Source organism: Haemaphysalis longicornis, unplaced genomic scaffold, assembly GCF_048455015.1.
Source record: "Haemaphysalis longicornis isolate Haplotype H1 unplaced genomic scaffold, Haemaphysalis longicornis Haplotype H1 scaffold_255, whole genome shotgun sequence".
Taxonomy (NCBI): domain Eukaryota; kingdom Metazoa; phylum Arthropoda; class Arachnida; order Ixodida; family Ixodidae; genus Haemaphysalis; species Haemaphysalis longicornis.
Window position 1 is genome coordinate 54520 of NW_027526317.1, and position 25208 is coordinate 79727.

At 45.2% G+C, this 25208-nt stretch overlaps 1 protein-coding gene across 3 annotated transcripts in view; it reads right to left on the reverse strand.

Moving 5' to 3' along the window:
- Positions 1 to 25208, reverse strand: part of LOC144172726 (neprilysin-1-like) — a 140964-nt gene that overhangs the window by 33713 nt on the left and 82043 nt on the right. For all 3 annotated transcript variants that reach the window (XM_077701340.1, XM_077701338.1, XM_077701339.1), the window contains exons 12-14: positions 16775 to 16852; positions 15909 to 16021; positions 8832 to 8890 (exon numbers count right to left, since the gene is read on the reverse strand). In XM_077701340.1, coding sequence (XP_077557466.1) covers positions 8832 to 8890; positions 15909 to 16021; positions 16775 to 16852 — 250 coding nt within the window. The remainder of the gene's footprint in view (positions 1 to 8831; positions 8891 to 15908; positions 16022 to 16774; positions 16853 to 25208) is intronic.

Consider the following 25208-nt stretch of genomic DNA (forward strand, 5'->3'; position numbering starts at 1 on the left):
AACGCGAAGCGTTTGTTTGCTTGCTAGAGTGTGAAAAGTGGCACAATATCCCTTGGGGCAGGCGGTTCACACCGAAAACTGACCAGCAGTCGCAGAAGACTCAGGTCGGAGGCCTTTGAGAATTTCACTGAGGTCGGCTTGACGTCTGTACTACAACTTTAACATTGAATGTTTCAAGGAGGGGTCAGAAAATCCAGTCGCTGATGGCATGTCCAGACTACTAATTCAGTACTCTAAGGAACTCACTAAGGATAAAGAAATATTCTCTCTGGTGACTTCAGTGGTTGATAGACTGTTCAGCTTGCAACGAATGCAGATGTCACACAGAAAGTGTTTGAGTACGTGTCCAAAGATTTGCCCCAGAAGAAATGCAAAGATTTAACAGCTTATTTTTATGTTAGGGCTGAGCTTTCTATTGTCGACGGCTTACTTATGCGTGGTGACGGTGCAGTCATTCCTGGTGTTGTTGTACCTCCACTTCCTCAGTTATCATATGAAAATCATCAAGGTATAGTACGTATACAGCAACTTCTCCGCGAATGATATTGGTGGCCCCAAATGGATCGTTGTGTTGAAGAACATGTGAAGCATTGTCACCTCTGTCAGCTGGCAGACAAGTCTGCTAAGCCCCACCTAGCTCCATTAGAGCCATTAGAGTGGCATGAACGGCCTTGGCAAAACTTGGGAATGAACATTGTCGGTCCATTAAAGTTGTCTTATCCCAAGTATCTCGTTACATTAGCCGACTACTATTCAAAGGAGCACGATGTTCTTGGCACGAATTCCATTTGTTCAGAGGACGCCATCAAATTGTTGAACTGCTCTTTCAGCCTGGAAGGGCGTCCAGAGGGTTTAGTTATGGACAATGGTCTACACTTTGCCTCCAAGGAATTCAAAAATGACCTAGAGGAAAAAGGCATCCGCCACGTTTTCTCGTCTGTTTGACCCAGGCAGACGGCCAGACAAAACGCTTTAACAAGGTTGCTATAGAAAATCTACAGGTAGCCAAACTGGAAGGCAAGGATGCTTCATAGAGCAATACACAATTTCTAGGTCCGTATAAGGCCACACCACATTCTGTGACAGGCCTTTTTCCAGTTTTTTCGCTACATGGAGGTCAGCTTCGTTACAAAGTGAATATTATTTACTTTATGGCACGTCAAAAGACATCAGAATCGCACAGCTTCCTGCTTCATGTTCGAGACCAGGTCTCCACGAAGCAGCAAAGAGCTAAACAGTATTTTGACAAAAGAAAAGGCCTACAGAAGACTCCCATAAAGGTGGGAGATGCAGTGAAAATAGTTTCATAAGAAAGGATTCCAGAAGCATAGTAAGCCTCTTACAAAGCAGGCTCAGGTTTCGCCTTACACTTTCGCACTCAGGGCTGGAAAGACGTGGAATGCACCCAAGCTAACAATCATTCCTAGTTTTGGCGTGGCCCCAAATTCTTCCAAGAACGATAAACGCTCTCCTAGGCATAAAGAATTTTTGTACTCTCCGTTCATCTTAGACATTTGGGCACTCAGTCCACAAGTTTACCTGTTGCGGATGGGTCTACACTAAGTCTCCAGGTTGACTCTGATCCGTTAGAGCTCTCTTTCGGTGCAAGGTCTGAATCGGTTGGTCGCCAGGGAACGTCGTGTTGTCAGGAGGACTCTCTTGAGCAAATGTCTTCTTGTAACCAACTAATGCATCAAGGGAATACGAGGGGGCCTCTGGGTCTTCAAATTTCACCGACATGGGTGACACTATACGAAGTTCCTCTTCCACCTCTACGTGTCCACACCAATATAGAAAGCGGCCTCAGTAGATTAGCGAGTTTGTTCCCTATGTTACGGACGTAAAATTTTATACGATGCCGTGGCTCTATGTTGGTCCCCGCCATGACATCAGGGGAAATGCTTTGTGCGTGTATTGTCTTACTCTGTTTTTTATGAGGAGGTCTTAAGCTATTAGGTGTCCTTGTCAATATCGACATTGTAGTCTTGCGAACATATAGTAATGCTAACATGTACACAATGTAGTCTTCGACTCCTTGTTCCACTGCCTGTGCGCAAGTGAACCAGTTCTTTTGTGTGAACCATGAGACCGTGCGCGAGTGAGCCAGTGCTTTTGTGTTGACTATGATACTGGGTGTGCTGACTTTCATGTTGATGGGGAGACAATGTGGTGTAGCTCATTGGCATTCTCACTTCTCAGCGTATGCGCACTATGTGCGCCTCTGTATTGGAAAGTGTGTAATATATGTTGTTGCCGAACAACACACGTGATTCCAGTAAGACAATCATGTGTGGATGCGTTTCGTAGGGGGTCATCGGGAATAAACGGCCACTTGTGTGCTCAGTCAATTGTTGGAATTAAGCGCCACGGTCCGCTGTGCCGGTGCCCCATTGCAACCACCTCGCTGCAGTTGCCGGGCACATGTCGTCGGTCACCTCACGCGACGCAACAGGAGCCTTTGACAGCAATATTGGATCCCTGTGTTCATTGTATATGGAACTTTGTTTGGCTTAAATAAGTACACGTGAACAGAACTGCCAGTGCGTACTGCTGTTGGTACTGCGCGCAGTTGGCTTGTTATAACTGCAAAGCAGCCCGGCGCTCGGCGGTTGTCTCACACGACACTGGCCGATTGGCGTTAGCGACATCATCTTACCTGACCCGGTTTGTCGGGAATACGCCATGTTTCCTGAAACAATTCGTTTCTATCGTAACAAAAATGACGCAGGTGAGACGTATATGGTGGCGCCATTTAGGAAGACTAATGGTAAGTAAGACTCCGCAGTCCGCTGCAGACCTAAACAGGGCAATAACGTCCGCTTGAAGACCTATCCTTGTTACGCCCAGGCAGACGTCACGAAACAGAGTTTTAACCAGAGTTTTAATCTAAATTGAATTATCTCTCAGTGAAGAAAGCATCCTTTGCTGAATTACGAGCGCTGGGGGCACTATCAATGACCAAATGTTTGAAATAAACAAGCGTGTTTTATCTGGATGACCCCTTAAAAGGATGGTGGTGGGGTCCGCTCCAATAGCTTGGGATAGGGGACGGTAATGAACCGCTTTATCACCGCTGTCATGACTAGAGCGCCTACGACTTGTATGGTAGCGAGCACGGCAACTAGAGTTCGGAACATTGCTCTGGGGATTTTTTCCGAGGTCCGTAATCAGTAGAGGCCGGATTAGTATTCACTATGAAGCGTGTTTTAGGCACGTAATAGCCTCGTCGAACAATTATGGTGATTGTCGCTTGGGCGCCGTCAATGTTGGAGGCGTCTCACTACCTCCTCCCTCTGACTCCGCTTACTATTACAGCCGCCCTGGCTGGCGAATGGTCGGGCCCTAACGCCACACACGCCCTGGGGGCTCACGCACAGTTGGTGGTGTAACACCTCGCGATGCTAAAGGCACATAATTCGTTGAGAGTCTTGGCTCGGGGCGGGTTTCTGAAGGGTATGATGACTCACTCCTGGAGGCCAAGGATGGTTCCCTGTCAGCAACAGGGCTTGAAACTTCAGCTACCGCTGTGGTTGAGTCGGTACGAGATGATTGCGGTAGCGCCGCATCATGCCCTGGCAGTCTCTACGACAGTAGCAGCGCGAACGCTGTTCTGGCCTCAAGACGACAGGCTGACTCCTGATACTCCAGATCCAAACATGTTAACGCGGTAGAAGTAGACGACGCTCGCGAGCAGCATGCCTTCTGTTTCAAGTCTTCGTCTTTATTTGCCTGTTAGCCGGATCACTCTGGTCCAGTTGACCGGAACACGGCCACCTTGGCTTCACCTTGTTTATTTTCTCGAGTGTGTGACTCTGCAAACGTCTGCCCATACAGCCGTGCAGGGCTAGCTTCACTGGTGCCTGTTGTGTCTCGATAAGACAGCAGGGCCGAGTTGTGGTCTTCGGACTTGCCTAGGGTGCTTTTTGACAGTTTGAACCATTTGTTGCAGCTCGCCTTTTCACTGGGGGAACCTAGGACTACTGGTGACTTGACGGGAGCAACACGACGCAGCAAAATCTCCGAATTCCTTTGCCACCAACTAGACCATTGCCAGTACATAGTATCTAGGGGATACCATAGCACAGGAAACGCTCTTGGTGGACGTGATTACTGATTCTGCTGGGATTGGACCAAGCCTGATGACTTCATGGAGTGTGGACCGGTATTCTTTAAGAAGAATGTAGTCCCTGCCATTCATATCGAAGAATTCGGCCCCAACCTCCTCCCAAGGAAGACATGGCGTGACTGAAGCCATCATGGGGTCTAAACATTGAACGCGTGTCTCCGCAGATTTGAGGCAGCAGGATACAGTGTTTTCGACTTAGCTGTTGATGGCGCACCTTGGCTGTTGATATCACGCTCGTACCACAGCTTTACAACGGTTTATCTTTTGATGCCCTTCATGCAATACTTACAACACCTGCCGCTGGAGAGAGGTGGAGACGACAGTGCGAGTGTTCTTCAGAAGCAAATGTCAACTCCACCATCCCCGCATGCAGACACGAACACAGTTAATTAGCCGTTACGATACCCAAAAAAATCCGTTTATTGCAAGTAATAAAGCTACTTCTCCGCCTCAACTGCCTACTTTGCAAAAAAAGCGGTGATTTTTGTTTTCACTTTCGTTTTGGCGGCTTCAACTACCATAGCATTCTCTACACGAAACATTATTTGCACCAGTTCCAGTCCGCGTCCTCAAAAATCACAGAAGCATTGCCGGAGCCCATTGACTGCTGAAAGCGCTTCATTATAAGCTTCGGACGGCTTTCACTCGGGACATCATTGGGAATGCGGGGGAGCTGTTCTCACAGTTCACCGATGTACCTGTCTTGGCCTGGACTCGCTGACTCCGCGGGTTCCGTCGAGAGTCCCGCGCGTCGGAAACAGTTACGGAAAGGGTCGGGCGTCATGTCGCCCCGTGCGAGGCGCAATGTATAAGTCGCAACTCTTGCTCCGTGGTCGCGGCCAATCAACATCTCAATCGCCGCTCCGAGACCATGCATTTCGGCGTCCATTCTAGGCGCGCAGAGTTCGATATATCGGATGTGAACTTCGTTATAAGGAATATGTTTCCCATGTATTTTCGTATCTGAAATATTTTTGTTCGTTATATAGCATATTTCACTTTATCCGGGTTCGTTATAGCCGGGTTTGACTGTACCTATTTCACAAACATAGGTAAAATATCTAGGAACGGACCTACCGCAGACGAAGCTGAACATTTTCCAATGACCAATAATGTTTTCAATATTAATACACTAACGCAGGGAGATATAATAAATATCGTAAACCAGCTATCGGAGAACAAAGCTGTCGGTTATGACGCAATACAAGCGAAAGTAGTGAAGCAAAACATTGACATTCTGTCGGTTCCCCTTCATCATATAATTAATCGTCCAATTAACCCTGGTTCTTATCCAAATGTACTTAAAATTGCATGAGTTGTTCCAGTTTATAAGACTGGAGATCCGAACAATACAAATAGTTACAGACCAATATCTGTGTTAAGCGTAATTAATACCATTTTGGAGAAATTAATATCTATACAGCTTAAAGAAATATCTCCAGGAAAATCACGTAATTTGCCCGAAGCAGCATGGGTTTGTTCCCAACAGGACTACGTCCTCGGCCGTTCTAACACTTGCTCAAGTTATAAACAACGCTCTTCACAAAAATCAGTTGGCAATAGGAGTGTTTTTGGACATTAAGAAAGCTTTTGACTCGGTTAATCATTCAATTGTTATAAATAAACTGGAAAAATATGGTATAATTGGCAACTCCCTTAAATTCTTTGCGAGCTATCTTTCATCTAGAAAACAGAAAGTGGTAATCGATAATCACCATTCTTCATACAGTGACTTAACATGTGATGTTCCGCAAGGATCAGTTTTAGGTCCTATTTTATTTTCGTTGTGTGTAAATGATCTCCCACTCGCAATACACAAATCCACAATAGGATCAGTTTTAGGTCCTATTTTATTTTCGTTGTATGTAAATGATCTCCCACTCGCAATACAGAACTCCACAATACTAATGTATGCGGATGACACCGCAATTATATTTTGTGGTGATTCTCTATCTGAAATGCAAGATACCATACTAGCTGAAATGGGCAGTATCTACTCATGGTTTTTGAAAAGTAAGTTAACCATAAATACCTACAAAACTAAATGTGTCATCTTTCACTCGAGGAGAAAAGTAATTGATAATAGTTCTTTTAGTGTGTATATAAACGACAAATCAATTGAGAATGTAACCTCCTTCAAATATCTGGGTGTTGTCTTTGATTCACACCTACATTGGAAAGAACAAGTCCAAAAGGTGTGTAAAAAACGTGCGTTTAGTTTTTTCACGTTAACCAAAGCGCGATGTTCCTTCCCATGTAGTATGTTACGATCTTTATACTTCACTTTATTTCAGTGCAACATTATTTATTGTACGGAAGCGTAGGGGCTTACCTTTGAAACATATTTTACGCCGTTATATCGATTACAACGACGAGCACTAAGAATAATATCATTTTCTGCATTCAACCGTCCTGTCAATACAATTTTTAAGGAATTTCGTGTGCTTTCTTTTTCAACTATTCGGGAATACAAAATATCTCTTTTGGTAAACACAATTATAAACCGCAACGTTCCTGTACCCTTAGCACGTTTTTCTATCCCTGTTCGAAGCACTAGGCAAGCATCCAACGCCAACTTCAACTTGCCAATGCGTCATAACGCTTATGGCGAAAGGCTTATTGAATTCTACGGTGCCAAAGTGTGGAACGATATACCTATTCAAGTGCAAACTGCGAGGAACTTCTAATTGTCTTGCAAGATGTTTTACTTGGATAAACAGAATGTAGTTTAATGATGTGATTGTAATTATAGTGAATGTTTATACTGTTTTGTGTTTCATTTATTATTTGCCTATTTTGTTCATTTTCTTTATTTTCGAACCTTGGTAGATACCTGCGACTCATTTGTATGTGTATTTTTGTATTGGACCGGAAACTAGCCTCCTGGCTATTGGTCCAAATAGTCTAAACCTTTTTCCTGTCTTGTGATAATAACGCTCTTGATTGTTTGATTATTGAATAAATCGCCCACCCGTTCCTCTGCCCTTTTCACTTACAGTGAAAGAGCGAGCCTTGGATCTCAGCGCTTCGTTTTTAGATGGGTACAGGTCACCCTTTTCAAACATTTTACCGCCTTGGCAAGTTCGTCCCGTGTCCTGTGACCTTTCTTTTATAAAACTTGACAAAAATTGGGTACCGCGAGCTGCAATACTGCAGCACTTGCTCTCTCTGCAGTTTAAATACCCACTTGCAGAATTTTACAGTGACGTTTCTAAAACCTCCACTATGGTCTCCTGCGCTGCTCATGGTCCGAACTTCAATGCAGCCAGACCCATGAGCGTGCACACAACAATTTTTTCAGCAGAAGCGTATAGAATTTTACTGATTGTACGACACATACTTTAAAATCAAATTCCGCAGTCTATCATGTACATAGATTCCTTGAGTGTTGTTCGCGCAGTATCATCGCATACACCCCCCAAAAACCACATAGTTAATCTAGTATTCCCCACCATCATGTCTGTGTATGCTCAGAAGCATCAGCTGCTCTTCTGCTGTGTCGCAGGACATGCTGGGATCGCTCGGAGCGAGTTGGCAGACGAGAGAGCTGCTGCTGCTGCACTCAGGAACACTGTAGACATAACAACCGTACCATATACAGTCCTCAAGCCACACATAAGACAACACTTGCGCAGAACATGTCAAACCCACTGGAACGAACAGACAGACAACAAACTACATGTAATAAAGCCACACTTGGGACGGTACACAGCTGACTCACACAACAGACACACGGAAGTCGCCTTAGGCTGCGGATAGGCCACACCCATGCAACGCACTCGTATCTGCTGACGGGATCTTCTAGAACCCAGTGCAGCAGGTGCGGAGAGGCCCTATCCGTAGTGCACATACTAATCACATGCAAGGCACATCACACAACACGACACAAACACTTCAGAGAACTCTACAGACAACTTATTCCCCTACATCCATCGCTGTTTCTGGGTGACGATGCCATGGTTTCCGTGAAACGTGTGTTTGAGTATTTGTCAGACGTTAAGTTTTTAAACCTCATTTCCTATAACGCATAATCAAAACTGGCCCCATACACCAGCCATCGCCATTATCTTTAACTGATTTTACTATGTTCGGTTTACACGTTTTTTACCTACCTTTTTGTGGTAACCACTTCACTTCATTAAATAACCTTTTCTCTGGCGCTCTTTGCCCTTAGTCGGCCTTGCGCCATAAAAACCCAACCATCATCATCAAATTGTGGGAACGCCGAGTGGAAACGCCGAAGGCTCGAAAATGGAGAACCCACAGCCCTTATAGATGAAACGCTCACGGCCAACTTCCAGCGAGAAAAAACCCCTCAGCTCCACCTGGGAGCTTGCTTTGTTAGTCCCCTCGTGAAATGTATGATGATAGCCGCCATGGTTCCATCCATCTATGGTGAGAAACAGTACACTACTCTAGTCTGTCTCGGCATTTTTAGACTCAATTGTTATGTAGTTTTTACAAAGTTCGTAAACCCTTCCAAAAATCAGCACAAATTGCATTTGTAATCCACACGAAATTTTCAAGAGGGTGTTCGATAGTTGTTAGATATAATAGGAGCTATAAGGTTAGAACAGTCACATATCGATGTCTATAGAAAGAAAATACCTTCACTTGGCAGTTTCGGAAGCGTTTTGGCACAAGGGTTTTCGCAAAAGTTAAAAACTCACACTAGTAATAAAAAACGATTTTTTGAAATCCTTACCCATTTCGTTGGTATTCTCGGCGTAAAAGGCGTTCACAACAGTGGGACCGCCAGGCCACCTATATTATGAGGACGGTAGCATTAATATAGATTGGTGCGGGATGTAGTAGTAGGTAGTGTCAAAGGAGGGAGCAGTGCTTTGCGCTATGGTTTCAATACATCCATTGTTTTTGATGCAATATTCATATTGTCTAATTTAACAATTATATAAATAGTTTAAGTCCGTTTAAAGTCTGCAAAAGGGCTGTGCTGCGTTATCTTTGAGGAAGTGGTGGTAACATCCCTGAAGTGCGGAAACGCTGGAACAGGTGCCCTGTTCCGCAGGAATACATGCTAGATCTCCGAATTGCCCTAATGTCCGGATTTTTGGACGCTTTTCAATTATCATTTGCAAAAGATACAATAAATTGTTATAAAAATACATAAATGGCTAAGTAAACTTATTGTTCGGCAGTGCATTCTGAAAAAATGTTTTTGCAACCGCAATACCTGAGGCATAAAATATGGGGTGGCTCCTCTGCACAAAGTTTTTACTTTAGCACCTGTCTACATTGTAGAGTTCGATATTTTGCGCACGGATGATATACTTCAAAACAGTTCACTGCCGTGTTGGAGAAAATTGATTGTGTGGGCTCTTGAGCACTACAGATCATCACTTTATCATTTGCGCTTTTACTGGCCGCCATATTCATTCTCTATAATTAGTGAAACTTCTCATAATGGCCTTAAGAAATTGATCATAAGGTTGCTTAACTGTCAATAGTTTGTTTCGGGTGGCTGTAATTTTTCGTATAAAGCAGGGGAGACCTAGTTTCATTTTACTTCAGCTGGTACGAGTACTGTGTAGTACCCGCACCTAGTTTCTCCTATGACTTATCTTCCAGGAATGACTGACCGCTTGTAGGTGCAGTTTGATTTGAAGGACCGCTTTTCGTACGGAATAAGTCAAGACAGTTCGTGAATATTACGTACCTGATATAACCTCAATTGCACATAACATACAACATTCTAGTCATGGTGCCATGGCGGTATTCCATGAGCAAATGAAGGAGTGAAACTGGTATTTGTATAAGAACCAATTTGATGCGATTTATTCACAAATATATGGTTTTTATGCGAACAGCAAAAGAGCAGAGTTTCGGTAACATCAATTTATTGTTTGCAGTATCGAAGGCTTTCGATATGTCTATAAATAGCACTGAAGCCGCTCCGTTAGCTTCAAAGAGGCGTTAACGAGGTTCGAAAATTCTGAAAGTTAAATGCTGTTTCTGTTGTTTCGTGAAACCAAACTGCGACAACTTATCTAAGTGGTACTTTTTGCGAAAGGATTGCATTACGCTATGTGCTTCTCCATTACATGAGACAACCGTGATAATATTGCAATCGGTCTGTAGTAACCGAGTTCGCTTTTATTCCGTGTTTGTTAATCGGTCTTGCAATGGAAACTTTCATTTCTTTAGGTATGTTTCCGTTTCAAATATTTCAAAGGCACTGAATGACCTCCTCAAGAAAGGCACCAGGTGGAAGTGGCAGAAAGAACAGCAGGGTGCCTTTGTATCTCTTTTGACAGCAGTATCTAAAAATGCATGTTTACAGTTCCCGGACTTCAACAGCCCCTTTGTATTAGACCTACGCCAGAGGCTACGGCCTGGGTACTGTACTTCTGCAGGCATCCGGTAAGTTACTACGGCCAGTTTCTTTCGCAAGTCATGCGCTCACCCCTGCGAAATAAAATTAGAATGAGAGACAGCTGGGCGAGTTGGAAGGCGTTCATATTCAAAATTTAACTGCGCGAAAGACGGACACAAGAAAGGACACGGACGAGCGCAGTCTCTCACAACTGAGGTTTTATTGAAAAAACAGAACATTTATATGCGCAGTCACATGACGTTGTGGGTAACCGATGACGTTGTGGGTAACCGATCAGCCAAGGTCACTCCAAGAACCACAAAAAAACAAAAAACAAAAAAGGCACGTGTTCCAAATATACTGGTCACCCGGCTTAGGCTTATTTCATTTGCAGGTTCCGCACAGATAGGCATACTCTTTATCACTAAGTAGAACCGACGTATGGCTCACGAATGCGCTACCAAGTCTCTAATATGAAAGGCCTTTATAATCTCCCTTTTCAGCTTGCTTTTTTCCCTCGCTAGTACAATGGTATCGGCAAACACAGGTCCACATGAATCGCAATCGCGGCAATCGCGGCAGTGCGTGGCTAAGGGCATCTTTCCACCGAGGGACAACTCATGTTCACGGAGCCTCTTGTTCACACAGCGTCCGCTCTGACCTATGTACTTTTTCCCACACGTAAGAGGCAACATGTAGACAACCGCTACTCTACATAGTACGTAGTGCGACTCGTGCATTAAAACACACTTACGGATAAAGAGTACGCTTATCTGTGGGGTGGCGTTTCTCTGTCAACCGCAGGTTGTGTTCCTCTTGATCTTTGAAGCGAACAATTATAGCTAGAATTTTATCTTGGTTCGCCTTCAGCCTGTGTATCGCTCCGACCGATTGCATTTCGGGTGCCTTAATTTCCAGTTAATGGCTAATATCTAAAAAAACCTGGTGTGAATCCTCTTCTCGCCGCTGGGCTACACCATTCATGTGTGCGTTTTTTTGCCTGGAACACTGCTCATATTGTTGACAATACCCTATAGGTGCGCTATTTCCGCTTCTTTTTCAGCAAGCTTTCTATAATGTGTGCCGGACACCTTATTTAAAGAGTCCATTTCTTTTTCATGCTTCGCGTTATCTCAGCAGGAGTTCGTCATACTTACAAACTAACAGCTCAATTGATTTTTCTTTAGCCTGCGTGGTCATGAATTTCGTAACGACTTTGCTTTCCGAACTTTCTAGTCTACTTAAAGGTGTTGCTGATATCAGACATTCTCTTGCTCAAGTCGAAGCACCGCTGTCTTTAGCTTGTTTAGCGTTCTCTTCACCGCTTCCTTCGGATTCACATGACACCTATAACTTTTCGTTTGTGCATTTTTGACATTTCCAACCATGAACAGCGATTTAAGCCAGGCTTTTAAGGTTCTTTTTGAAAACACCTGAACATGCCCTTACATGAAACAATTTTTTTACAGGCTAGAAACGAGTCAGCGTATCATGTTCGAAACTTTTAGAATGTGCCAACACTTCCTCGCTCACACATGCAATGGCAAAAGCTGTCGGAAATGCAGAGCAGTGATTCGCCATAGCGGCCTGTACCGCCGTTATCCGCTTACTGCTACCACCCCATGCAATTCAAATTTCCCGCCTTCGCAGTGCTCGCGCGCCCCCTGCCTCTCTTTGTTCTTTCCTCCCCGCACGTGCCGGCGTTGCACTGCCATCGTAATTGGGCCCATCTCCCCGCGAGGGGGACTCGAGTAAATGCGTCGCATAGGGGGTGGGTGTATTGCGTTAACGTTTAGTGTTTGGGGAATTGGTGGTAGTGAATGCGTTGTATCAGCAGCTTCTCGACGTAGTTTGAATGAGTCAAGGATATAAGGCGCGTTCGTAGCATCCCATTCTGTGTCGGCTTTGTGGCGCAGTGGGTACGGCACCATGTACATTGCGTTCCGCCCGCAGGGTCGAGGGATCGAAACCAGGCGCCGGATAGTATTTTTTTTATATAGTGTAGGGGGAGGGGTGCGGACTACGACTACGGACGTCAACGTGGGTGACATCGTGAGTTACTGAAATGCTCTGCATTTAAAATCGTGCGTACCAGAGAAGCATGTAATAGAGGTTATAACAAATCACCAACGTCTCTTACCAAGGATAAGAAAAGAGCATTCTCACCTAAATTCGATGCCCCACCGGAATACGAACGCGATTATTTCTTTAGTTCCCTTTATAGCTACCACACCGGGACATCCCACCACCTAGTACACAACGCTTCTGCTTTTTCTTCAAGACGCTTGCTTGATGCCCACTTTGAATCCCGCCAGAAGGCAGGGACGGACGCTCATCAGGAAAATACCAGCCGGTTGATGACGGTAGGTCAGAAGGATGGCAGGCTAAAATAAAAAAGAACAGTCTCAGCTCCGTTCGGCGCCCACCGGACTGCGAAGGTGACAATTTCTTGAGTTCCCCTTATATCTTACAGACTATGACGTCACACCACCTCGTGCACCAAGGCTGCTGCTGTATTGGTTTTCTGCAGGCCGCTCTTCATGGCTGTGCAAGACACTGGCTTGATGCCCAGTTTGAACCCGGCCAGAAGGCAGGGATGGACGATAAACTAAAAACTAAGCAGCAAGGTGATTAATTTAGGCCAGACGGACGGCATGCTAAAAAAAAAAAAAGAACAGCCTCACCTCCATTCGATGCTCACTGGAATGCAAAGGTCATGATTTCTTGAGTTACCTGTTATGGAAGGGGACGCGGACGCGAGTCCATGGCTGAGCCGAACCGAGTTTATTCGCTGCTTTCTTTTCTAGCCCCTGATGGTAATGATGTTTGGCCGTTAGCCACCTTTGTCATCTTCTTTTTCCTGACTAACTCCGCAACAAACCGCCCCCCCCCCTCCGACGGTGACACTAGTGGGAAGTGCAGAACACGTTAGTCAAGTTTTTTCCGAGATGGGTAGTCCGATGCCATTCCTTCGAAGACAAAAGGTGTACTTCTGCTTTACCCTCCATCGATGATTCGCGGCACGATGCCTTCTTCTTGCTTCCTTCTTGGCTACGACGGGGCAGGCTGGTTTTCTCGAACAAGACTCTCCTATGCATGAGCCAATAAAGTTGCTCGTGGAGTGAGCATGGATAAATCGTATTTGAAATGCAGCCTCAATGTTCCGATCAGTGGTCACCTTTTCTCCGCCTGCTCCTTTTCAATGTTCCGTTCTGAGTACTGGCTGAGTTTTTCGCACTTGCGTCTGAATGGTTGACATTGACCTGGATTTCCTTGCTTCTAGTAGTCGAACAAACGCTTCACTTTCACATGCTTGAATCTGCGTATTCCGAGATTTGCTGCCGAGCCACCTGTTTCGTAACTGCGGTACACGAGTGAATGCCTTGATTTCGTTGCACCCGGGACCACTGCTAGGTCGCTCATCCGGTGTCTTGATCTGAGTATTGCCCATGCGCGATGGTTTTTTGGACTTGGCCCCGAGCGCTTCCAAGTCTGGCATGGTATTGTCCTCGATTAGGTGGAATGCCACGGCGCCAGCTGCTTGGTCGAACTCCGTCCCACTGGTACATCCCGCGACCTGGTTCTCCGATGAGGTTGCAAATGTAGGGGCACTGTGGTGCTCCAACATCTCCTTCACTGACGACGATAAACCCACGGCTTCGAAGGTTGCTCTTGTTGCGAAGGGGAGTGTTGCATTGACCGCGTCATTTGTCTGAGAAGTGCCACCTCTGGGAGGCCCCTGCTTATGTTGAGGTGGCGACAAAATCTTCGTCTTGGTGAACGACTTCCTCCAAGTTGCCTCAGAAATTCTTTTCATTAGCGAAACCTAAGTGCGACTTATTGCGTGCGAGTACTCTTTGCCTTCTTCTAAGTCATTTATAAAGTTCTCAAAGCCGAGGAGGCTCTAGATATGTCTATCCAGCATTCAAAATTCACCCTGTCTTTGTTCTGTCATGCGGCACAAATGTATAATTATACCTATATTTGAAGTAGACGATTCGAAGACACGAACGGTTGTGTTGGCTAGTTTGGTTATGTCCACCCGGAGGATGACCCGCGAACTGATATGTCCGTCCACCACCTGCCTGCCATGAAAACGAAGGATCGCAGCGAAGCAAGGGTCGCGGCTGTCAAATGAATTGGGTTCATCTCCGGGTTCCAAACGGGGGGTCTGCGTCCAGCACGCAGTCATGGCAGGACCGTTCAAGAGTGATACCCCCGAAATGTAGAGGCGATGTACTCGAGGCTATGCACTAACTTGAAGGCGCAGCGCAGTAAGTCCCCCGGTACGTTGTTTCTGGGTTTCACGTTACCATAATATGTTATGGAACGCGACGCGGACGCGAGTCCATGGCTGAGCGGAACCGAGTTTATTTGCTCTTTTGTCTTCTAGCTCCTGATGGTGATGACAGCTAGCCGTTATCCACCATTGCCTTCTTCCTCTTATTAAATCCACGAAATTAGCTGTATAGCTTACAAACCGTGACGTCAAAGCGCCTCGTTTAACAACGCTGATGCTATATTTACTTTGTGCCGGCCGGTCTTCATGACTGTGCAGGAACGTTGCTTGACACCAACTCTGAACCCAATCAGAAGGTAAAGGTAGACCCTCCGCACGAAAATAGATCGCAAGGTTTGATTGATTGTAGGGTTTAACGCGCCGACGCAACGCAGGCGATGAGGTGCGCCGTAGTGGAGGGCTCCGGATTAATTTTGACCACCTGGGGATCTTTAACGTGCGCCAAAATCTCGTACACACGGGCGTTTTTGCTTTGCGCCTCCATCAGAAAAGCGGCAGCCGCGGCCGGGAATCGCACCCGCGACCTCGTGCTCAGCAGCGCAACACCTTAGCCACTGAGCCACCGTGGCGGGTCAGATTGCAAGGTGAAAACGGTATGCCAGATGGCCGGCAGGCTAGAATAAAAAAGAGCAGTCTCAGCTCCGTTGGATTCCCCCCCCCCCTCCACACTGCCGTTTTATAAGGATTCCTATTTTTAAGGATTGTCGACTGCCTTCTTGGAGGTTGCATTGCTTAAGGGTTTATCTTTCTTTTCTTGCATCTTCCAACTGTCAACTTACGCAGTATGTGGCATAAACCTTCGGTATTAGTCAATATATTTCACTGAAAAACATTCATTTTGTTGTCTTCTATTCTGCTAAAAGCTTTTCGGAAAGTTGGCCCTATGCGCCCCTGATATTAATTTTTATATGTGTCATCTTTGGTGGGAACATCACCATTGACTTGACACGTCAACCTGGAATGGTTCCATTGGATTAAAAAAATGGTTGGTTTTTAAAAAACGTAGAGTGAATGATAACGCCACAAGTATTTTACATGATTGCCTCAGTTTAACGTGCATACTTGTGTTCATAATAATGTATGACCTTTTAATCACCCTAAGAAGAATTGGTATAATACCAAGTTTGTAAAATTTCATAAATGCTTACTCTGTGGTCTTTCTATATGGTTCACGAAGAATTTTTAACGAGCGTGCCAAGTTGTTCTTTTGTATAGCCATCCGAATATCTATATAAGGGCCTTTGAGGTCAAGCGGTGGAATCTGGAAAATAGGAAATATTTAAACATGGTGTCCGCAGAAATCTGTTATAACAACGCAGACTGTAAAGGTGGCTCTGTTCAGCGTCATTTTATCTACTGAGAGGTCGAAATAAAAAGACATACACCTTCCCATCGCTGGACACAGTTAAACCAGGTTTGTGTGGCGATAGCTGCCTATTTGTCCCGAGTGCGCGCAGTGAACGTGCGCACAGTTTCACTGCCCGATACAAAATACTAATGCTGTTAGGAGCCATTAGCGCTGCAGGCGTGAAGGCCGATTGAGCTTGGATACATCCAGCGGCGCTTGGAATCAATTCCTAACGGCACGCGTCTTTACGCCTTTCTCGGTTCCCGTATCTGCATCCCTGCTCCAAGTTTGAACGAGCGATTAGACACTTCCCCCGCCAACCGCATGAGGCGCTGCCTTCACCTTGGGGTAGTTTGAAGTTCAGGCTGGCACTACAAGGAACGAGCCGTATCTTGGTTTTGTTGTTGGGGTAATGGACCTGTGGCTCGAAAACAGCTGCAGTGACAGCACTGACAGGGATATTAAGTTTAGCTCCACTGTAGTTTCAGTGCTAGGAAGGGGAGCTTTATGCTGGCTTTCTTGCACGAAAATAAATTTTAATCATGACTGTATTGGAATTCCCGAGGACATAAAATATGCCTTTAAAAAACTTAAGCCAATGCCAAGCACGCACCCGCATCGAATGGGAGGATTCAGAATATTTTTTATCCTTCTTTTTTTACTTACGTATTGTCCAAGTTCTTCAAGATACGACGTGTTTAACAGCCAGGTTGGATATCCAATTTTCGCTTTCATTTTTAACAACTGCAAGAAAACATCTCATGATAAAGCAGGCTTTTGTTACGTCTTGAGGTTTGTGGCAAAGCTTGCAAAATTATCTATTTGAGTTGTTAATCGCGCATACAAAAAGCGAGGATGATTTTCATCATCTTTTAATTCTTGCACTACCTCAACAGAAACAAAGTACCAACAATATTTTTCTTGCAAGAGGCCGGGAACCTGTTCTCTTCTGGCAGGCCGTGTATCAAAACCCTCTTTGACAGAAGCCTCTTTGACAGAAAACGTACATCTGAAAGCCGACATTGGCGCATATTCATTGGATATCCGGGGAATACGTATATTTTGTTAGCCGGGTAGGCATGGACATTGCGCGTATCTAGAAACTCATCAACTACTGGTACAGTTCTTCAAAAGTAGTAATTTTCAATATGGGAATATTCACTGCCCCGACACTAAAAATGGTTAAAGTATAAAATTGAGTGAATAAAAGCTGTGGTATATTACGCTTCATTGACGGATGACGGAAATGAATGGAAGGGAGCATAGTATTATCGCTGATAAAACGTTTTTGGCGTATTTAAAGTACCATACTGCGTTCAGTAGCGGCTCGCCAAAAACAACAATCGTCTAGTTAAAATATCAGTTGAATTGCCAGACTGTCGAATGCCTACCGAAGTAGAGCAGTATTACGGAATTACCCAGAGCAGTGTTACGGAATTACCCCGAATAATTTAGTGGACAAGAAGAGAAACGAGTAGCGATAATTATTGCTGTGTGCAGTGTGCTCGGTGAGCATTGTATTTGAAAGGCGTAGTATTAAATGTTTTATCTATGAAGTAGTTACGTAGTAAGCAATGATTGTTACGGGAAGGATAAGCGAGCATTACAAAATAACAACTGAATTGGGAAAAGGTCATATGGTTTTTAATGCTTTGCTACCCCTTGAGAGGAGCGCAATCCCAATGGCTATGATATTTCGAAAAGATAAGCGACTAATAGCCACTACTAAGCACTGCAGTGGTTTGGCATTACGGCATATAAAATCAGTCAGGAATATATCGGGCGACAAAGATTTAAAAATTTAAGATGGAGAGCTTAGAGTAAATAATTTTAAACGTTAAAAATTTCGAAATCATGTCTGCATTGTTTTAATAAAATGTTTGCAGAGGAAAACTAAAAACACAACAGTTTCCCACAATTTTCCCCACGACGTCTTCAGCAACCTAACGAATACTTAGGTGGTTTGATGGGGGTAGCACTTAACCTCCCCTCCTTCGTCACATATAATGGTAATTCAAAACCTTGAAAGTGTATTGGGAAATAATCATTTGCTTCCGCTAATCTTCTTCAAGGTATTGTGCTTAAAGTGACGAAGAAGATTTTTGAAGGGTAAAAGCGTTTTGATTGTTTATTTTTGGTACAAAGCGGGAACCTCTCAGGTAATCAAATGCTTTAATGGTGGAGATTTTTGTTTCGCTAGGAATAAAGCGTAAATGGCAAAAGTGACGAATATTTAATGTGTTCAGCATATAAGTAACCACCGTTTTTTTTTAAAGGGTAAAAAGGCAGAATGACGCATTTATTAGAGATAGGTTTCAGCATCAAAAGTATACACGGCTTTCGTGTTCATTTTATCGGGATATGCTCGCTGGCAAGTCGCCATCTACAATGCATAATTTTCGGATGGTCGAAAACCGTTCTCAATGAAAAGCGACCAACAATCAAAGACTAGATATAAAGTTAAGAATATGTTCATTTGCTTCTGTGTAGGAGTATTGACGTCTTGGGCAGGGCTGAAGACATAAAAGAAGCCTTACAACATAAAGGAGCAGGTGGAAGCTTTGGTAAAAAATATGCTAAATGGAATACAATGGCTTTAAAGATATGCAATTTGTTTCGCACTCAGTCGTCCTGTGTGTACTGTGAGGTGACAGAAAAGCCCCTGGGGAGGTTACACGTATGACCATGTGGCCTACATGAGCCTTAGGATGCCGACGTACTTTTAGCAGCAGAGTTGTTTAAGCTTGAGCTTGGCCCATTGGCGTTGGCAAAAAACTACCATGAAAACAAAAATCCTTCCGGCACGAGGCTCCCAGCTCGACCTTCGCGCAGTGGCTTTAGCAAAAGAAAACCGAGCGCCCGGCATCGATCGTCCATGGTTTCATGTGGGCCTGCTCCACATGAACAGCTCCGCCTTGATTGTCGTCGTCTTCGGCGCGAGGAACCCCGTGGCCGCATGGTCACTACATGGCTCTCCCCTCAGAGACGCCAGCCGTTGTGTTGTCCACGTGAAGCTTTCGGTCACTTGAGCTTGCGAATTTCGAAGCGGGTTTCTTGACACTAGAAATGCCATGGTGGGTCAGAGGGAGCAGACATGAGCGTGTTTGACTCGGTCGGGGGTGACGACGTCTTGGTGTCCGTTAATGTTGAGGTTGATAGTCTTCGGTTGCCGCTTACCATGTGAGGAACAGGCATAGAATACTTGTCAACCATGATTCACGTGCATAGAGTTGCTGTTTCGGCTCCCTCTCTATTGGGCTCCGCTGTCAGTTTGGGAGGAGATAGGTCAACCTCCAGCTCTGCTGTTTCCCCAGCTTATCACCACTCGTGAAAGCTACTTCAATTTTTTTTCTCTGACTGGGCATCTGCAACACATACGCGAGTTGCGTAGGCTTTTGTGGACACCGGGGCACACAACTGCTTTCTGAATACGGCCTTAGTATGCCCCTCATACTACCTTAAGCAACAGGTGCACGTGAGATACTCTCGACCTTCTACATAGTCTGTAGACAGGACTAACCGCCGTTTGGGATGGTCTCCCGGCTCTTGCATCGATAGTTACTAGTGGGCTGAAGCTTGAAGTTTTCACTTACTTAGGGGAAGCAATTCGTAATTGGCTTCGCGTGGCCGGTTGCACCAGTCTGGCTGCATGGATTCACAGAATTATGTACACAAGCCCATGTTTTGTCCATATTCGTAAATTCACCTCGACGTGCTCCCTGCTCATATGGCCACCGACCGGCTCTGCCACCGTAGAGATCGCGCGCTGCCACAACGACTTCTTTCAGTGTCCACCCCCATTGAAGAACTGCTGGCGGTAAAGTAGAAACTCTGGCGCGCCATGCGTGCTCCACTTCCACCACGAAGCATCCACCTCCTCCATATACTCGCTTACTCGGAGGATGTGCAGCTTCCGAGGCTTGGATATGAGGTGACCTTAACCTCAGTGGCCCACGCTTTGCCTGCGGTTGTCATGCCGTGCTTGCGGATACTGACGCTACATATCTGTTCTGGACCTGCTCGGCACTTAGAAGCACACGCATACAACACCTCCGGGGCACAGGGATTCATTTTGGGAGGCGTCCACATCTTCAGCAGGGATATGGTTGTCCCAGCCCAAGAGTCTTCTGGCATGTTTACGGAAAATGGGTGAAATTATGTACCTTCAAGGGCTTTCTCTTATGACGAGGGTCAATCTTTCGAAAAAAAGAATAGTTGGCTGAAATGTCGCATACAATACAGAGGACTGTGCACTGTACTTAATTGATGTGACTGCGCTGAAAAGAAAAATTTCCGTCAGAGGCCCTGGACACACGTAGCGTTATGCGTGTCCCTTGTATCTTACTTCTATGTTTCTTTTAGATGCGAAGCATCTCATGCTCGGGGCTGTGTCCCTCACTCCCTCGTTGTCGTTGTCCGCCGTCCGCACTCTACTGCGCATGTGCGTCTCTTTAGCCCCGTCAGCGTTTGGGCTGACGTCAGCGCAGTCCACTATAAAAAGAAATAGTTAGGCGGCGCCCGGTTTCGATCCTACGACTCAATGGCCGCAACGGGAGGTACTTGGCGCTCGTGCCACTGCGCTACGAACTTTTTTTTCTTTATTGCAATATTTCAGTACAAAACAAGCACCATCAAACAAAACACTACAACGATAAAACTGCTAGTCATCGCCTTGCCAGCAAAAAACGCTAAAAATTGTTTGAGGTTGGTCAGTGTTTCAAACACAGGCAACCACTCTGGAGGCTCAGGCTGAGCACTCCAATATTGTCTGCAATATTGTCTTGTCTGCAATATTGTCTGCAATCACTGCAATATTGTCTTGACCATTTAGCGTCAACGTCCCTATGGCGTATGGCCATGCGGGATTTCCAAATTGCATGTAGGGCCAGGACCATCACGAGGTCGTAAGGTACTTTGTCAGTCGCAATCGGTAAAAACCTAATACCGTGAGCGTCCAGGGGGAAATCTTTTTTGCGGGTCCGCTCAAGCACGTCCCAAAAGAAAACCCTATCCCACCAGTACAAAAACACGTGTTCTACAGTCTCAGGATTTCTGCACGGGTAGCAGGAAACCCCACCAGGCAAAAACATTCCCTTTTCCTTCTGACACGTTTTCACATCAAGGACGCCCGAGTGAAGTTTTTAAGAAAAACTTATTAACCCATGGGCCAATCGCCATACGTTTCACACGCTTAAGCACATCCTGTTCTGGCCCTACACGGTACAGCGATCTATACAAGGGAACCGGAAGAACGGAATCAACGAGGTCATTATACAATCTTTTACGCGTCACACTCGATAAATACTCTAGCGTGAAGCGTGCACGCAAAAACTTGGTGGCTTGTACCACCTCACGGAAGTAGCCTTTCAATGCGCCAAAAGAAAAAGAAGCTTACGCTACAACAAAATCACGAAGCGCTCTGGCCAACTTCACCTGACACACAGTGCTCAAAAATGGGTCCTTCACATCCCAAAGAAACAAAAAACGATTTACCATTTGACGCAAAAACAGATGCCATAATGACAGACCACCGAGACGCGCGCGCCGAAACAGGTTCGTGCAGCTGGTTCTCTCCCATGACGACTCCCAATTCAATACAGCAAAATCTCGGTGCAAGGCCTGTAAATGTGCCCGAGAACAAAGCAACCCCTGTGGAACATACCACAGTTTGCTAATTAAAAACACATTACACACTGAGGCCCTCGCAAATATTGAAAGTCCGCTACCCTTCCATTTCTCGGCTTTTTCACACAGTTCAACTCTTTGACTGCGCCAATAAGGGTCGCTGCCTACATAGTTCTCGAGGGGCACTCCCAGGTACTTCACCGGCGTCGTCTGCCAGCTGATACACTCGAAAACACTAGGCGTACTGCCCCAGTGGCCATGCCAGAAGCCTGGACATTTCTGCCAATTAACACCACTGGTGCTGTACTTACAAAAAATGTTCAAGGTGTTTACAGCAATGCTTATGCTTCCCCTATCAACAAAAAAAAGAGCAATGTCGTCAGCGTAAGCTAACATCAGCACTTCAAACGACTGATGTTTAAACCCTTTGACGTCTTGGCTCCTGATTACACCTAAACAAAAGGCTTCAATGTACAAACAAAAAAGCAACGCAGACAATCGGCAACCCTGACGAACGGCACGCTGAACAGGAACGGGTGTGCCGATTGTTTTGTTAATAACAAGCCTAGTAGAACACCCAGTGCATGTCATGCGCACACCACTAAGAATAACAGAACCAACATTCACGTGTTCCAACATATTTAACAAAAGTTCGTGCGACAGCTGATCGAAGGCTTTAGCCATGTATACCTGGAGCATTGCCAAAGTCCCTTCCATGGCGCCACAACAGTCGAGAACACTTCGGGCAGTATGAATATTTGTAACTATCGACCGCCCTTTGATCCCGCAAGTTTGATTCGGCCCTACCACGTCATTTATGACAGTCTGTAAGCGGCTAGCCAATATTTTCATTAAAACCTTATTATCGACATTTGTCAGACTGATAGTACGGTAACCGGGGTTTCGCAACCTCCAGGGCCTGAGTTTCGCAACCTCCTCCGATTTCGGTATAAACACAGTGTGCGACACGAGAAAAGAAGGTGGCAGCACACCTTTGTGGTACGCCGCAGAGTAAACATTACATAAAACCGGGCTGATGTCACCCTTAAACGCCTTGTAGAAAGCGGCGCTCAGGCCATCAGGGCCCGGCGTCTTCCCTGGGCTCAACTCGTGGGTAGCTCTGCGTATCTCTTCTACCGTAATATCTCTTTCGAGATACGCCATAACTTCCATTTCTCAGCACGGTAACAAAGACGTAAACTCTTCTCTAAACTTGACAGCATCGACAGGATGACGAGAAAACAAATTTTTATAAAAGTCACAAATACAACGCTCGATATTAGCCTGGTGCATGTAAACCACGCCTTCGGCTTCAATTTCCACTATCGCGTTTTTGCGAACATACTTTTTTCCACTGCGCTACAAACCGGGAGCGAGCATGCGCTACGAATGCGCCTTATGTCCTTCACTCATTGAAACTACGTGAAGAAGCTACTCATACAACGAAGGCACGCGAAACTGAACGTCCACAGAAACAACGAACTGAAAACTAATGGGAACTTCAGTCGACCCCATGGCTGATTCGCATACTACTCAGGGTTCCCCTAAGGAAAGATGGTGTAATTTTTTACCCCGTCATAGTCAAGCAATGAATTGGCAACACTCCCAGAAGTTTAGTTTTATTTGGAATGAATATGCAGCGGCGATAATTTTTTTTGAAAAAACACAATATAGCCCTGCATAAAAAATTCTAATGTTCAAAGTTCTATTTGGCCAGAAAAGAGAGCCGTTATATTCTCATTTTGCATAATTCCAGGGCAACTGTCTTGTGATGGTTTCACTGTTTGGCGTATGTTTCAGTAATTACGCTTAACGATTTTGTTCAAAATGTGGCTACTATGCCGCATTTCTATTAAAATAGTCATATAAATGTAATGGGTGACAGAGACCTTCCATATCTTTGGTTTGGAATATTGTACCTAATGCTTCCCTATTGGAAAGGCGCAACCACTGCAGCGGCTTGGCCTCTAACAAGTAGTGCCTTAGCCGTGCCGCAGCCTCAAGACATCTTACCATTGTGAACGGTATTGTCGCGTTTTTCTGCGGTCTTCTTATCGAAAAATTCATCGTTTATTCTTGACTTTCTGTAACCATGGCACAACAAAGTAACACCACGGTTGCTCTGAAGATTTTGAAGGAGCCATGAGGACAAAACACAAGTTCGGTTCATTCGAAAGATTTCCTCGATAGAATCATACTGACATTACCGTTTACGCACACTTCGCTCAAATAAGCTACATAACTAGGAAAAAAAGGAATGGCCATCCGACCCACTAGCTCATTTCCCGCAACGGAACCTAAGATGTCACATGAGCTCAGCTGTGCGATTGGCTGAGGACGGAAACAGTGAACAAAATTAGGCACGGCTTAAATGCTTTTCGAACGAACTATTTGCGCTTAAGTGTAATGCATATTCATTTTACAGCAGTAAGAATGGTGCTGTAAAATATGAAAGTTACTAACACCCACGTAAGCATAGAAGTGCCGATGCGCACTGCTGTTGCTACTGGGAGCACTATGCTTGTTTTAGCTGCACAGCACTCCGCCACTTGAAGTTGTTTTACACGACACTGACCTATTGGCGTAAGTGGCGTTGTCTTACGTGACCCTGTTTGTCGAGGATACCCCAGGCTTCATGAGACGATCACTTATTACAGTAACAAAAACAAGCCAGGTGCAAATACGTTCAAAAACAAAGCAACGGCGGTCAACGGTTCGGGGATGACTATAGCAGCGCCATCTGGAAGGGCTGACGAACAGCAAGGCCGCAATCCCGAATGACGCAGTGGAAGTTCTCTTGAATACACGCGCTTCTGACGTCGTTTGTGACTGCAAAAACCTACGATTTCGCGGGATAATCACCATTTTAACCTAAATTGATCAATTCCTCAGTGAATACGGCATCATTTGCTGCCGGACAAGCGCTGGGGGCGTTATAAAACGTGAAATATTTCAAATAAAACAAACTTGTATTATGTATTCATTACTCCTTTAAGCATCTTGTAGTGGCATTTGACTTGCCCTAACATAATGACATACTGTTCTTCGCGATCAGCGGAAACAGTGCCACCGCGTATGGGAAATGAACCAGCAGCTTCGTTTTCATTAGAGTATCGCCTTAGTTTCTAACAACCAAGAGTGGGTGAGGCGTATCCGGTGGTTTGCGGTAAACAGTGTGGGGCAGTGTAAAAAACGATGTTCCCATAAAGTTTGTTCCTTAGGAATTCTTTTAATCTTATAAGCATCCTCCTAACAAACCGCTGTTAGGGGAATACAGCAACGATTATTTGAAAAGCAGCTCTCGTTTGACGGTGTGTCCTTTTCTGCTGGCTCTGCACGGGTTGGCTTCGCGAAAGTTCGGAAGTTGCTGGCTTGTGCAGTAATAAATCATGCACTGACATTTCTGATACTGTTCCTGTTGTTCCATCTCGGTACGTGTAACGCTTTAGGTTGCACGTGGACTTTCTTTAGTAAT